This window comes from Balaenoptera physalus (genome assembly GCF_965194825.1).
Source record: "Balaenoptera physalus genome assembly, chromosome: 2".
In the NCBI taxonomy this organism is placed as follows: domain Eukaryota; kingdom Metazoa; phylum Chordata; class Mammalia; order Artiodactyla; family Balaenopteridae; genus Balaenoptera; species Balaenoptera physalus.
Window position 1 is genome coordinate 13775713 of NC_138883.1, and position 13097 is coordinate 13788809.

The 13097-nt window shown below is 54.6% G+C and overlaps 1 protein-coding gene across 6 annotated transcripts in view; it reads left to right on the forward strand.

The window, feature by feature from the left end:
- The window catches only part of TTC7B (tetratricopeptide repeat domain 7B), a 240025-nt gene extending 227545 nt beyond the window's left edge, over window positions 1-12480 (forward strand). For all 6 annotated transcript variants that reach the window (XM_082451243.1, XM_082451244.1, XM_082451246.1 and 3 more), the window contains one exon: window positions 11503-12480. In XM_082451243.1, the coding sequence (XP_082307369.1) occupies window positions 11503-11724 (222 nt within the window). In that variant the 3' untranslated portion in view covers window positions 11725-12480. The remainder of the gene's footprint in view (window positions 1-11502) is intronic.
- Window positions 12481-13097: the final 617 nt, after the last annotated feature.

The window sequence follows — 13097 nt, forward strand, 5'->3', positions numbered from 1 at the left end:
GAAGAGCTAAAAACAGCTTTGCTTGTAGCAAAGTGAGCGAGCCCCGTCCTGGGAACCCGGGAACTGGGATGCCGTTCCTCAGCTCACTCTGTGACCCTGGCAGCGTGCGTGCCCATCCATGGCCCCCTTTCCCGCCTTTGGGGGCGCGCACGTGCCCTTCTGCACACGCCTGAGCGCCCTCCCGACGCCTGCTGCAGACGCGACAGGCTGTGGGTCTTCCGTGCTTGGAAGCTGCTGGCAGGCCAGCTGTGGTTCCTCCCTGAGGGACTGTTCCCTAGGAGCCACCACGATCTGTGGATATTTCAGCACTGACGCCGAACTACCCACTTTCAAAGAAATTAGGCCAGAGGAAATTTGGGGCCAAGGGCCCTGAGTCTGTGTGACATCCACTGGGGGCTGGACGGGCCCTCTGGCTCGGGCCAGACTTGCCCCCTCCTCACCGCTAGTGTTTACTGCCTGACAGCCCGATGCTCTGCTAATCGTAGAATGAGCTCCTTCAGAATATTCCACACCATCCTGGAAGAAAGCAGCTTTGAAAGATTCTGCCAGTCAGACGCTTAAAAGTAAAGGAAAAGCCACACTCGCGGTTTTCTGGGGCTTAACGGCTCCTTCTTCTGAGCCCACAGTGAGGTCTCCTTTGGGCGCTGCACTCAGCACTAGAGTCCAGTGAGATGGGGGCAGGAGGGTGGGAGGTCTGAGCTTACCATTGCTCTAAAGCCCTGGAGTGGGTGTGTGGGTGTGGGTGTGTGTGTCTGAGAGAGAGAGAATTGTGGAAGCTTTCTTCAAAGCCTGAAAGGCTATAGGGCAGAAAGGGAGGGGAGGGAACTTTTCTGCATGACTCCAGAGGACTCAGCAAACATCAAAGAGTAGGAATTAGATAAAAAGCCTGATTAGGGCTACACATTTTTAACCGACAGTTCAGGCTGCCCACCAACAATGTGGGCGGCCTGGAGAAGTAGTGAGCTCCCCGTCACTGGAGGGTGCAAGCAAGAGTGGGAGGCTGCCTGTCGGGGACCGCAGCAGGGACTTCTGTGTCATAGAGCAGAGGCCCAAGCCCCCCCCCGCCAACCCTGAGGATTTCTGCTTCCGTAGCTGGTTGGCTGCTGGCTTCGAAAAACAAGAGGTTTTCGAAAAATTGAGTTTTGTTTCCTTCTGAGTTGAGTTCAATGCTAGAAAGGCCTGGTCCCCAGAAGGTACATTTCTTCAAATAAAACATTTGACCTGGGAAGGGGCCCCCACGAGAGCACAGCCTCCTGCAGGCGCCAGGCATGCTGGTGAACAAAGGTGTGGGCGGCCTCTCAGCCACGTCTGCTCATCCTCTGGGGGAGGGAGGGGAAGGTCTTTCCCTCCTCCCTCTGGAATACTCAGCACCATTTCACAGCACACACTGCTGAGGGAATGCCTCCCAGGGTGTCTGCTTGGTGCCCAGACCACTGGTTCCTCGGGCCGAGGCTCCCCTCTGGGTGCTGCACCCACATGCCTGTCTGAGGACATGGGGGCATTTGGCCTAGTTGACTTGAAGGGGGGTGGGGGAAGGAGCCACCTCGTGATTTGGTTCTGACACTGGAGCAGGGAGACTGGGGGCATGTGGAGGACGGAGGCCACAGGGGTGCAAGGAGATGTCCCCGTAACGTTCATCTCCAGCCCCAGCATACGTGGACGAAGTCTGGCTACCATGGAGGCCTGGCTCCCACTCTCCTCCCCGTGCCCCCAGCTCTTCTCAGTCCCACCAGCCCCGGTCAGGAGCCATCCTCAGGGTCAGTGTCCAGTACTGGCCCTTCCCCAGGAGCCGCTCAGCCAGCACTGGCCCTCCTCTTCATGAGCCTCAGTCCAGGGCCCCAGAACAGGACGTCAGCGGCCCTTTGTTGCTCTGAAGGTCAGGTGGCCTCATGAACGCTCTGTCCGCACCTGAGGACCAGGGCAGCTAGGTGGGACTCTGAGACCCCCCAGGTGACGGTTGCAGCAGCCGTGCACATGCCCTGCTGTGTCCTGGCTCAGATGAGTACACGGTCCTCAGGAATGGCTAGCCTTGGCCTTTGGGGAAACTGGGTCAAATTGAGTAAAGTGGCAAAGAACCAGCCCCTCCCCAAAACTTGAGATCTGTTGATAGGAAAACTGAGTCACACCAACTCCCAGGGGTCCTTCTCCAGGGCATTCTCGACTCACTCTTGACGGCCTATGGAAGGCTCTGGAGCTCCAGCGGGCAAGGGGCTGTAGGAGGTAGGGTTGCAGACGCCCTCAGCATCAGCCAGGACCCCTAGGATGGGGCTCCTTGGGGACTCCTGGCCGGGTTAGGCGGGGCTTCCACGGCTGCCATAGTTGCCAGGATACACACACTCGAGCCCCTGGCAAGCCAGTGCGATTTCTAAGCACTCAAAACAAACAGAAATGAAACACAAAACAGAGCCCAGTATAGACCCGGCCTCACCCAGAGCTGCTGGGATCCAGGTGGAGAAGCTGGAACCCCACCCCATCCGAGTATGAGTTCAGTTCCTTTTCAAGGCGTTGTCGGAAAGCAGGGCAGGGCTCAGGGCTGCCGCCTCGCTGCACCCACAAAATGCTCGTGCTCAGAACCAACAGTGCCTTTGACGCTTGCAGAGAAGAGCGGGCCTCCCTAGGCTTGGCGTTCAGAGCTGCTCCGAGGAAAGCCTTTCCAAGTCGGTCGTCTCCTTGTGGTCTTCTGAGAGTGGCACTGACTTCTGATTTAAAAGAAAAATATTTTTGAGAACACCATCGCTACCACCCTGCTTCTCTCTGATGGATTGCATCTTCAGGAAGGAGAATGCAAATACCTGAAGAGAAGTGGTGACGGCAGCGTGCTGGTTTTTCTCACCCAATGCTGATGTTTCAGCTGGTGCCGACTCCCAGACCAGCCGACCTATGGCCTCTGGGAAAGGGTGGGAGCTCGTGCGGGGTCCCTGTTCCCTCTTGGGGACCTGATAGGCTTCCAGAAAGCCCTGACTCTGCCGTGCATATACAGCTGTGTTGAGGGCAGTGTTAAAGCACTGGGCTCCGAAACTAAAACTCGGGGTACTTGCCACCAGGCCTCTCCTCCTGGCACCTTCAGGGGTCAAGCCCCGCTCTGCATCCAGGGGTCGTGGCCTTGAGCATGGCTCTTTTCCTCTCTGGCCCTCTGTTCCCTCATCTGTAAGAGTGTAGGACCAGAAAGTCTGTAGGTGGGTTCTGGGGTTTTCTTGGGGGGCAGTGTCAGATCTGTGGCGAGTGAGCAAACAGCCTGAGGGAAGACCATGGCAGGCCCTGGGCTCCAGCGGGAACCGGGCACCTTCTCCCACGGGGCTGCTCCCCTCCCTCACTCAGCCACCATGCTGATGTCCCCGGAAGGCGGAGAAGGCTCTGAGCGAGCGGGGTCTGACTTGGGAGTGTGGACAGGGGTGACCTGAGGCCAGAACCTTGAGGGGCTCATTAGTCAGAAGCACCGGCAGAGGCCATGCCCACTTCTCCCCTCCCCACCATCACACAGCATCCACACCGTCCCCTTTTCCATCCTTCCGTCCATTCAACAAACATTCACCTAGAACCTCAGATGTGCCAGGCCCGCCTGAGGTGCTGCAAAAGCAAAGGCAAATCAGATGGTCCCTGCTCTTACAGAGTGCCAGCCAAGAGGGCATCAGGGATGGCAGTGACGTATCATCTAACCGTGGGCATCCTGGAGGCCCTCCCTGCCCCGCGATCGTTAGGAGGAATGATAATGCTCATAATCATAATATTGATGATGGGGACCATTCGCCAAAGTTTTATTATACTGAGTACTTTACAAACTCTGTCTCATTTAGGCCTCGCTGCTCTCCTGTATTTTAGTATTTGTCCCCATTATACAGACAGAACACCTGAGACCCAGAGGAAGTTGTCCAAGTCAGTGGTGGAGCTAGGATTCAAACCAGTTCAGGGGAACCTAGAGCCCGTGCTCCTGACCTACCCTCTGCCGTCTCTGAGCGATCCACACCTTTCCCCGGCTGCTGGTGGGTCCCTCTAACTCCGGAGCCACCAGCAGTGACCAGGGCCTGCAGAACCTGTGTCTTGACCCCCTGACACACCTCCCCCAGCCAGCACAGCCACAGCTCAGACTGCAGCCAGCTCAGCAGCTCTGTCATTGTCCCCGAGAGTAACAAGCTGGGGAGACAGGCTTTCCTTTAGCTGCCATCACAATCCCAGGGTCCTGACAACAGGAATTCCACCAGGAGGAGGCTTAACTATCCTTGTCCAAAGCTCGGAGGTGCTGGCTTGCCTTGAATGGTCCCAGCAGCTCAGGTGCAGGCCAGGCCCTGGGAAAGGCTGCAGATCTGGTCAATAGCCCCCATCCAGGATGGGCCCCCTGGCTCACGGGTGCCAGGGAAATCCTTCCCCCTCTCCAAGGCATACTGTGGTGGGGATCTTGCGGCGATGTTATCTCCCTGTACCTGTACGCCTAGGGGGACAAGCAGGGGTCTGAGACACGCCCTTGAACCCAGCGAAGGGCTGACTTGGCACTTGGGCAGAGCACCACAGGGATGTCTAAAATCTCCAAGGAGCTTTTTGTCCTGCAGCCCGGCTATTGGTCTCCTGGGAACGTGGACAGAGGTGCTCCGCAGGGCCAGGGCTGCAGCAGTGGAGCCTGCACAGGCCTCCTGCACGGGTGCCCTCAGCATGGGGCAAGGTGTTTAGTCCTTGGGCAGCAATTTCCACACACACACGAAGGACATGAATGAGGAAGATGCTAATTGTCCTCAAACTAGCCAAGGCCATTTTGTTTCATTTGAAATAACAAGTTTAATGTAATCCCTTCTTTGCAACTTGGTGCATCACCAAGATCTTATTTGTACAAAACACCTGATTATAATAATTACAAGATTGGGAAGCTGTCTCCATTTGTGTCTGAAGAAAGGGACTAATGAGCTACCTCCTCAGCGGTTCCCATCTTCTCAGAAGGCCAGCCCCAGCCGGCTGCTCACCTCCAGAGTCTCCAGAAGCAGCAGGGCTGGCAAAGGTGGAGGCCTTTTTTTTGCACATCCTCTCCAAGAGGAAGGGAGAGGACCCAGTGTTAGGAGCACGGACTGCAGCGTTCACGTCTCAGCTCTGCCACTTTCTCCCTGTCTTAGGCAGGAGCCAACACTCCCTGCTGAGGCTCCGAGGTGTAGACGTGAGGGAGGGTCTTGGCGCGCCGGCCGAGGTGTAGCCCAGCACCTGGCACATAGCTCGGTCATGTCAGGATTGTCACCAGGCCCCAGCTTTGAAAGCAGGCCTGCTTCTTGCCCACATCTGTGTCCCCAGCACATGGCTGGGGTCTGGGTGATCACTCAGTGAGTTTTTGTGATTTTGATATGGGGGGTACTTACTAAGGTAATGAAATATGTCAGTCATCGAAATCTCTGTCTCCTGCCAGCCTGAGGGCTGGAGCTGGGAGCCGTGTGCCTCTGGGTAGCCCTGCCTAAGGTAGGCAGTGTGGCTTGGGCTTTGGGGGGAATGGGGGTCATCAGCACTTCGAGCAGATAGACTAGAGCTCCAGGAGCAGGGGCCAGGCCGGGACTGACTGAGGTTGGAGAGGTGGAAGGGGGCTGGGGGCTGTGTCCTGCAGAAATACCTGGGCTGACAAATCAGCCTGGATGAACCAAGAGGTCTGTACTGGGAGAAAGTTGGACCCAGCTGGTGGTGAGAACATTTTGGCCTTTGATCTTTGCAGAAGAGAGGAGGCAGGGCCTGAAGAATGAAAAAGACAGCAGGGTCCTAATGCATAAGAGCACATCAAAGCCAGGGGAGGCCTCTCACGACGTAGAGGGGCTTGGGAGGTGTGTCAGTCCCGACAGCCAGGCACGTCCAGGTCCCATCCCACCTCTGGCCAACCTGCCAGCAACGCTGGCCCAGTACAGTGACTCACACCCCAGCTGGAGCTTGTTCTGGTTGGTCTCATTGTGTGACTGATTTCTGAGCTGCTCTTGGCTCACTGGGGCACTGGGGAGAGGCCGATTTTTCATTCCCCGGCCAAGCCTGAGCTGGCAGCCCCCAGCAAGTCTGATGCCTCCCCGAGCTGCTCCAGCTTTAGGAATTAGTTCCACTAGACAGATCGCTCAGGAAGCTTCAAGGTCATCTGGAAATGGTAGCCTGTTTGTACATTCGGAATATAAGTCCAGGAATGGGCTGGAAATTTCCAAGCCCACAAGAACACTAGAGAATCACAAAGGCCCTTAGCTGCCCAGCACTGAGGGCGACGGGTCAGATTAGCCCAGTGGCTGGTTCCTGCAGGCATTTTTGGGGGTGCACTTGCCGCTGCCACATACCCTAGAGCCCCCAAGATAGGGTAGATTCAGCAGCCTGCCACTTTCTAAACAAAATTCCCAGCAAAAGGACTGGGGTTCTTGTCCCCACTCCAGCAGAGTAGGGGCAGGTCATTGCTGCTGAGAGCAGTGACCCCCGGGCCTTGCTGGACCAAGGCCCTGGTCCTCCTGGGTCTCCACATCTCATTGGTCTGCTTTCCGGCTAACAGGACCCCCAGTCCTTTGGCGGCCGCAGCCACCCCAAGCCTCAAGATCACAGCCGGCCTGTAGGCCACCAAAGGGAGGCAAGGAGCCTTCCAGTCCTTGAGTGAATATACAGGATGCTCCCAAACAGCAGAAAAACAGGAGAAAAGCTGTGCCCTGGAGAGGAGCCACCTCCCCATCGTAACCGTGGGAAGGAGCGGCAGAGCCAGCCATCAGTGGTCGGAGAAAGTGGAAGGGAGAGGCGGCATGGCAGGTGCACGTTTACTGTTGCTCAGATGTAAGTGGGTTAGTGCCTGAGGGGCACCGGGCTTGTCTCTTAAAGCGACAGAGGCAGCAGCGAGCGGATGAGAAGCCGAGGTGGGGAGATCGGGGCCTAGGCCTCAGGCAGACCTGGGCTGGCCTGCAAGCTCCATACTCCTGTGCCCTGTGACCTTGGGCCAGACACTTGGCCTTTCTGAACCTGTCTCCTTATATCTAAAGTGGAGGAAATAGGAGATGAGCCAAAGCCAAGCTCAAGTGTCTAGCATAGTGCCTGACGGGGAGAAAAAACTCTGGGTACAGAAAGGAAACAGCACGAGGTTGCTTCTACTGCAGCAGAGCCAGTGGGACCTAAGTTATATTCTCCACCTGCACCAATTAACCAAGCATGCCTCTTTCTGGCTTACCAGGTGGCTTGTCCCCATCACCATTTGCCAAACACGCAATCTGTGCCTCCCTGCCTGGTAGAGCCGCTCAGAAAAGGTGTGTGTTCAATAATTTGATGCATTGAGAAAGTCTTGCCTTGAAGGAACACGACAGGCCTCCTTCTGTAACCTTTAAATGCCGATGTTTGCTGCCACTACCCAGACCCTCCTCCCTACTCTCATTTCTCTGTTGGCTAAATCAGAATGTTCTAGCGTGAGCTGGGGCTGATAACCTCTGCTGGAAGAAAGGAGGCATAGCCCTCACGTCCTGGGAAAGTGGCCTCCCGTTCTTTCCACCTGACCTTCGAGGTTGGGAAGTGCAGGTGTCAAGCTGTCAGGTTTTCTCTAACGGCGGAGGGCCGGAGTAGGGGGGGCGCCGGCCGGAGTAGGGGGGGCGCCACCCGGGAGATGGATGTGGTTACTCCCCACCCCACCGTGCACTCCACACCCAAATGGCCTTCAGGGAGGCCCGAAGAGTTGGGAGACGCAGGTTCTGGCCCGGCTCTGCAGTAGGCAGCTTATGCCAGAGCAAGAGACCCGGAGCCTCTAGGCACCCCGGCATACTCACCTGCAACATGGGGGTAGGAGGACCCAGTGCGTGAGCATATTTTCCACCGCATAGTAGATGCTTCTCAACTGTGGGCTCTTCCTCCGCAGCAATAAAAGCAGGCCTTGCACGCAGGTGCTTCTGTGTCCTGGCCACGCCTGTGTGAAATTGCTCTGGGGTCCCCGGGTGAACTAAGCACTTGGAGCAGGGCCTGGTGTGCCATAAACACTGTTAGCACTCGCTGCCATTCTTATTATTAATATTCATCCTGCCAGGAAGCCCGGGTCCACACCGAACGTCCGCCCTTGTTCCCTTATCCCCTCCTGGGTGGGTAGGGAGTGGGTGCTCTGGGGAGGGAGCCGTGAGGAGAAAACCCTGTGGACGCGGGAAGTGCTTCCCTGCGGTGGCCTCATGTGCAAACAGGGGGCTTTCACGGTAGTCCCAGCGAACCTGACCCTGACCAGCCTAGGAAGGCAGCCGAAAGCCAGCAGTGCTCACTGCAGAACGGGAAGGCCTTGCAGTCTGAGGACAGCAAATTCCAGAAGCCCAGTAAAATCCTAATTGCGAGCACTGGCTTCTGCCACCTCTTTTGTTCCGAAGCTTGGAACACCCTCCTGCCTGGCCCTGGCCACCCCCACGGAGCCCCCAGCTCTCACAGATCCAGTCCAGGACCTACTCGTACCCAGGGACTCCAGGGTGGACATTGTTACAGCGTATCTAGATGTTAATAAGAAAGGTCCCTGGTGGCGCAGTGGTTAAGAGTCTGCCTGCCAATGCAGGGGACACGGGTTCGAGCCCTGGTCTGGGAGGATCCCACATGCCGCGAAGCGACTAAGCCCGTGAACCACAACTACTGAGCCTGCGCGTCTGGAGCCTGTGCTCCGCAACGGGAGAGGCCGCGACGGTGAGAGGCCCGCGCACCGCGATGAAGAGTGGCCCCCGCTCACTGCAACTGGAGAAAGCCCTCGCACAGAAACGAAGACCCAACACAGCCAAAAATAAATATAAATAAATAAATTAATTAAAAAAAAAAAGAAAAAAGAAAGGACACGCATGCAGTTTGCCTCTTAGAGAGGCTGGACCTGACCTTGAAGTCTGCAGCCTCTGTTGGCCTGAGGCCTCCTCGCCCTCCTCACTCAGGGAGCCTCCCCGAGCTGCCTCCCCTCCCAGAGCTGAGGCGTCACACTCTGCGCTGGGGCCGTGGGTCTCCCAGGCCCCTCTGACCGCAAGCTCCTCCGGGGTTGGCCTCACGGCTCCCGTGCCAGCTGCTCATAGGTGCAGGTGACTCTGGGAAGTCAGGCTGCTTTTGTGGCTCTCAGACACCACCCCCAGGGCCACACGCCCGGGGCAAGGTCAGCCGGACAGCCCTCGGGGCCTGGACACCGCCTGCTGAGGGCACCTCCTACCCCCTCTCAGAGCTCATCTTGGAGGCCAGAGCCCTTTGGAGGGGGCCCACCTCGCCCAGGCTGCACGTTATGCCCCTGCACCACCTGGTTCTGCCCCTCGCCCGCTGGTGAAGTACAGCCTGGAGGAAACCAGGGAGGGCTCACCCTTGCCACACGTGAGCCACAGAAAGAAAGTACAGGGCTGAGATTTGAAGGACCAGTGAGTCAGGCCACATTCTTGGGCAGGAAGAAAAAACACTGTAAGGGTGTTAGGCTTCTCCACACTCTTAGAGCTTTCATGCAAGTACAACTCCCAAAGGGAAGCCACAAAGTGATTTTTTAAATTCATCTGGACTAGTGCAGGGTAAGATTGTCAATAAATACACTGAAAGCGAAGAGCGATGAGGAAAGGCTCTAATCCCACCTGTTCAATCCTAATGTGGAATAAGGAAATCCAAACAGCACGGTGCTTATGCGAAAGGAAGGTGGTGTAGCTCATCGGAAAATTTAAGAAGCCCCCCCCCATCTCTTGCAATAATTCACTGTGTGACAAAGGCAGTGCCTCACAGGAATGAGGGGAGGGAGGAGTAGCTAGTGTCCAGCTACGTAGAGGAGACCCACGGAGGTTTCCTATCTGCCGGGGAAGGTGGACAACCACGGGGAGAAGTCAGATCCCAACACATGGAATCCAAGGCATGTCAGTTCTTTGAAAGGATAACTGTCTAAGTTTCGGAGTGACAATCAATCAATCAATAACCAAAGATCAACAAATTCAACTTAAAAAACTAAAAACTTCTGTTCACAGAAGGAAAAAAAACCCTCAAAAGTCAAAAACAGGCTTTAGACAATTACGGTAACAGATGCATGTCTTCTAATGGGCATGGGAAATATTGAATATTTAACCTCAATTGTTATAAAAGAAATGCAGGTTTTGACAAGGAGGGGACAATCTGCACTTACAAAATTAGTAAAAATAAAGAGTAATGATAGCGGGTGTGGGGCAGGGGACGGACCACTGCAACTCTGTAGATGGCTAAAAACGTGATGCCACCCTTTGGGGATATCATTTGCAAAATATTTGGAGAACCCTGAAGAGTCTTATCCTCTGACCCAGTAACGCCACTTTGGGGAAATTTGTCCTAAAGGAAGGCTCTCCAAATGGTTGTCAGCTGGTTCCACTGAGCCTGTCCAGGGCCTCTGAGGAGCCCACTGGGGACTCTGGGCCCCTCCCCCCTTGTCCTACCCCCAGCAGTTCCTTTTTGTCTGTTTATACCCATAATGTGTGAGCGTGAGCAGTAAGATTCCATTTAGCCAAAGATTTCCGGGGCTATAAAAAAAGCTTTGAGGGGCTTCCCTGGTGGCGCAGCGGTTGAGAATCTGCCTGCCAATGCAGGGGACACGGGTTCGAGCCCTGGTCTGGGAAGATCCCACATGCCGTGGAGCAACTGGGCCCGTGAGCCACAACTACTGAGCCTGCGCGTCTGGAGCCTGTGCTCCGCAACAAGAGAGGCCGCGATAGTGAGAGGCCCGCCCACCGCAATGAAGAGTGGCCCCCGCTCGCCGCAACTAGAGAAAGCCCTCGCAGAGAAATGAAGACCCAACACAGCCAAAAATAAATAAATAAATTAATTAAAAAAAAAAAAAAGATAGAGCGTATCACTTCTTAAAAAAAAAGCTTTGAAATCCATTCTTCTAAAAGAGCACAGAGGGCTGTCTGGAAAGACGTTCATTGGGTACAGCCTAAATATCTCCCCCGTGAGGGAGACGTTGAGTAAATGAGAGTGTATCTGTTGGATGAAAGAGTACAAACACATCAGTTGCGGAGATGCACAACTTGGAAACAGGGTTATGATAAAGTATTTGAGGACCAACACATACGCCCTGATTAAAACTAAAATGACAGCTGTGCGGGGGCCGAGCCTGGAGTGCAAAGGGGACAGTGAGATCGGGGGCGTGGTTAGGGTAGGGGACCCTAGGGTAGGGTAGGGGAGCAACTAGAAATCTCTGTTCTAATTGTTGTGGTAGTAAGGCCACAGATGACACTTCTTGAGGTTAAAAAAAATAAAAGCTGGCAGACACCCTTCTGTGCAGGCAAGTGTCAGCCGTTACACGCAGGACACCCCTGAGTCAGTACAGACCATGGCCGATCCAAACGGTTCGTTCCTGGGTGAACCCTTTGAAATCGCCATTTTTATGGTTCAAAAATGGCTGAGCATCGGTAACTTCATACAGTTCATGGTTCGAGCGATTCTTTCGACTCTTAACCCCGAGTGCAGGAAGAATTTGAACTTACGTCGTGCCCAGCCCAATGGAGATGCATGCCTCCCTCCAAGGAACGTGCCGAAACTCAAGGACAGATAGGAGTGCAGAGTGGTAGTCTCTCTGATTGTCTGTCTCTCTGTCTGTCTCTGCAGGCCCTGATCCTGCATCAGCTGGGCCGCTACAGTCTGGCCGAGAAGATCCTCCGGGACGCGGTGCAGGTGAACTCCACGGCCCACGAGGTCTGGAACGGACTGGGCGAGGTCCTGCAAGCTCAGGGCAACGACGCGGCGGCCACTGAGTGCTTCCTGACGGCCTTGGAGCTGGAGGCCAGCAGCCCCGCGGTGCCCTTCACCATCATCCCCCGCGTGCTCTGAGCAGCAATCGCCCCAGCCTCACTGCCGCCCAGGCCAAGGGGGCCCCGCCTGAGCGCTGAGGGTCGAGTGTGCGCACAAAAGCCCTGGATGAATGTGCGATTGACCACAGTGGACTAACCAAACCAACCCCCGATCATCGCTCTCCACGTGCATTTCTGTTGTCGTTTTCGCCAGCCCAATGATAGTTTCTGAATCTACTGACATTGTTCAAAATGGACCATGTGCCATATTTTGTTAGCTGACATCCTGAGTTTTAAGTAAAATGATCATGGAATTAATCTGCAAATGTAGAAGAATATATTCAAAGTTAAAATTCAGTGGCAGAACAGATTATTTTTATCAGAGCTATAAAGAAAACTGTTCTCTCCCCACCATCACCACTCCTGCCCTACCCTTGGCCCAGAAACCAAATGTGAATTTTCTGTTTTCCGCCTCAGTACTCGTCCAAGCCAGGACACCAGCCGACAATTTCTTGGTTTTGTTGTCAGTAATTGTACCATGTGATAAATTACTGCCCTCACTTAGAACAAAGCCTGAGTCCAAGAATATTTATATTTTACCAATATATGCCTGTTACAAGAGAAGGAAATATGAGTTATTTAAGTTTAACTTTTTTATGTGAATTCAGAGTTTATTTATCGATGGAAATATGTACAAAGAAGCTTCAAATGGAATATTTACCGACATTCCTTATACATGACAGACACTTGGCTAAATGGAAAGATGAAGTTAATAATAAAATGATTTTTAAACGGACCCATGGCTTGTGTTGTTCGTGAAAGCCCACAGACCCGAGAGAGGTTAAGACTCAGTTCCTGGGGTGGGGAGCTTTCGGCGCCTGGGGGCCGCCCTGGACAGGTCAGCCCTTGGAACTAGGAGGTCCAGCCCTGATTTTAGTGTGGGAATTCACCTTTCCCAGCTCTCCGCATGTTGCCTGGGATTGGAGCATGTGACTGAGGCCTGGCCAATCAACATCTAGCATTCACTTCTTCGGAGAATCGGGAATGAGCATGTGACCTGAAATGGTCCAATGAGAGTGGGAGCTGCAAGGAAAGACTCTCACTCTCCTGAAGGACTTAAACCTGAGAGGTGAGGCTGGAACTGCAGTAGCCCCCCTGCCACCGTGAGGAGAGGGCATATAGAGGTTTGGGGGCCAGATGTGAAGTCAGAGACTCAACCCAACAGAGTGAATAGTAAAGATCAAGAACCAGAGAGAACTTGAGTAGGCCTCTAATCCCCCAGAGCTACTTGGCTGAGCAGCTGTGGGGTGACCCCACCCTGCCAGGACCCAGGGAAGTGTGGAGAGCCTGAGCTCTGATCTTAGGCACGCTAAGTCTCAATCCCCCTCCCCCTAAGCTAGGCACAACCTCCCT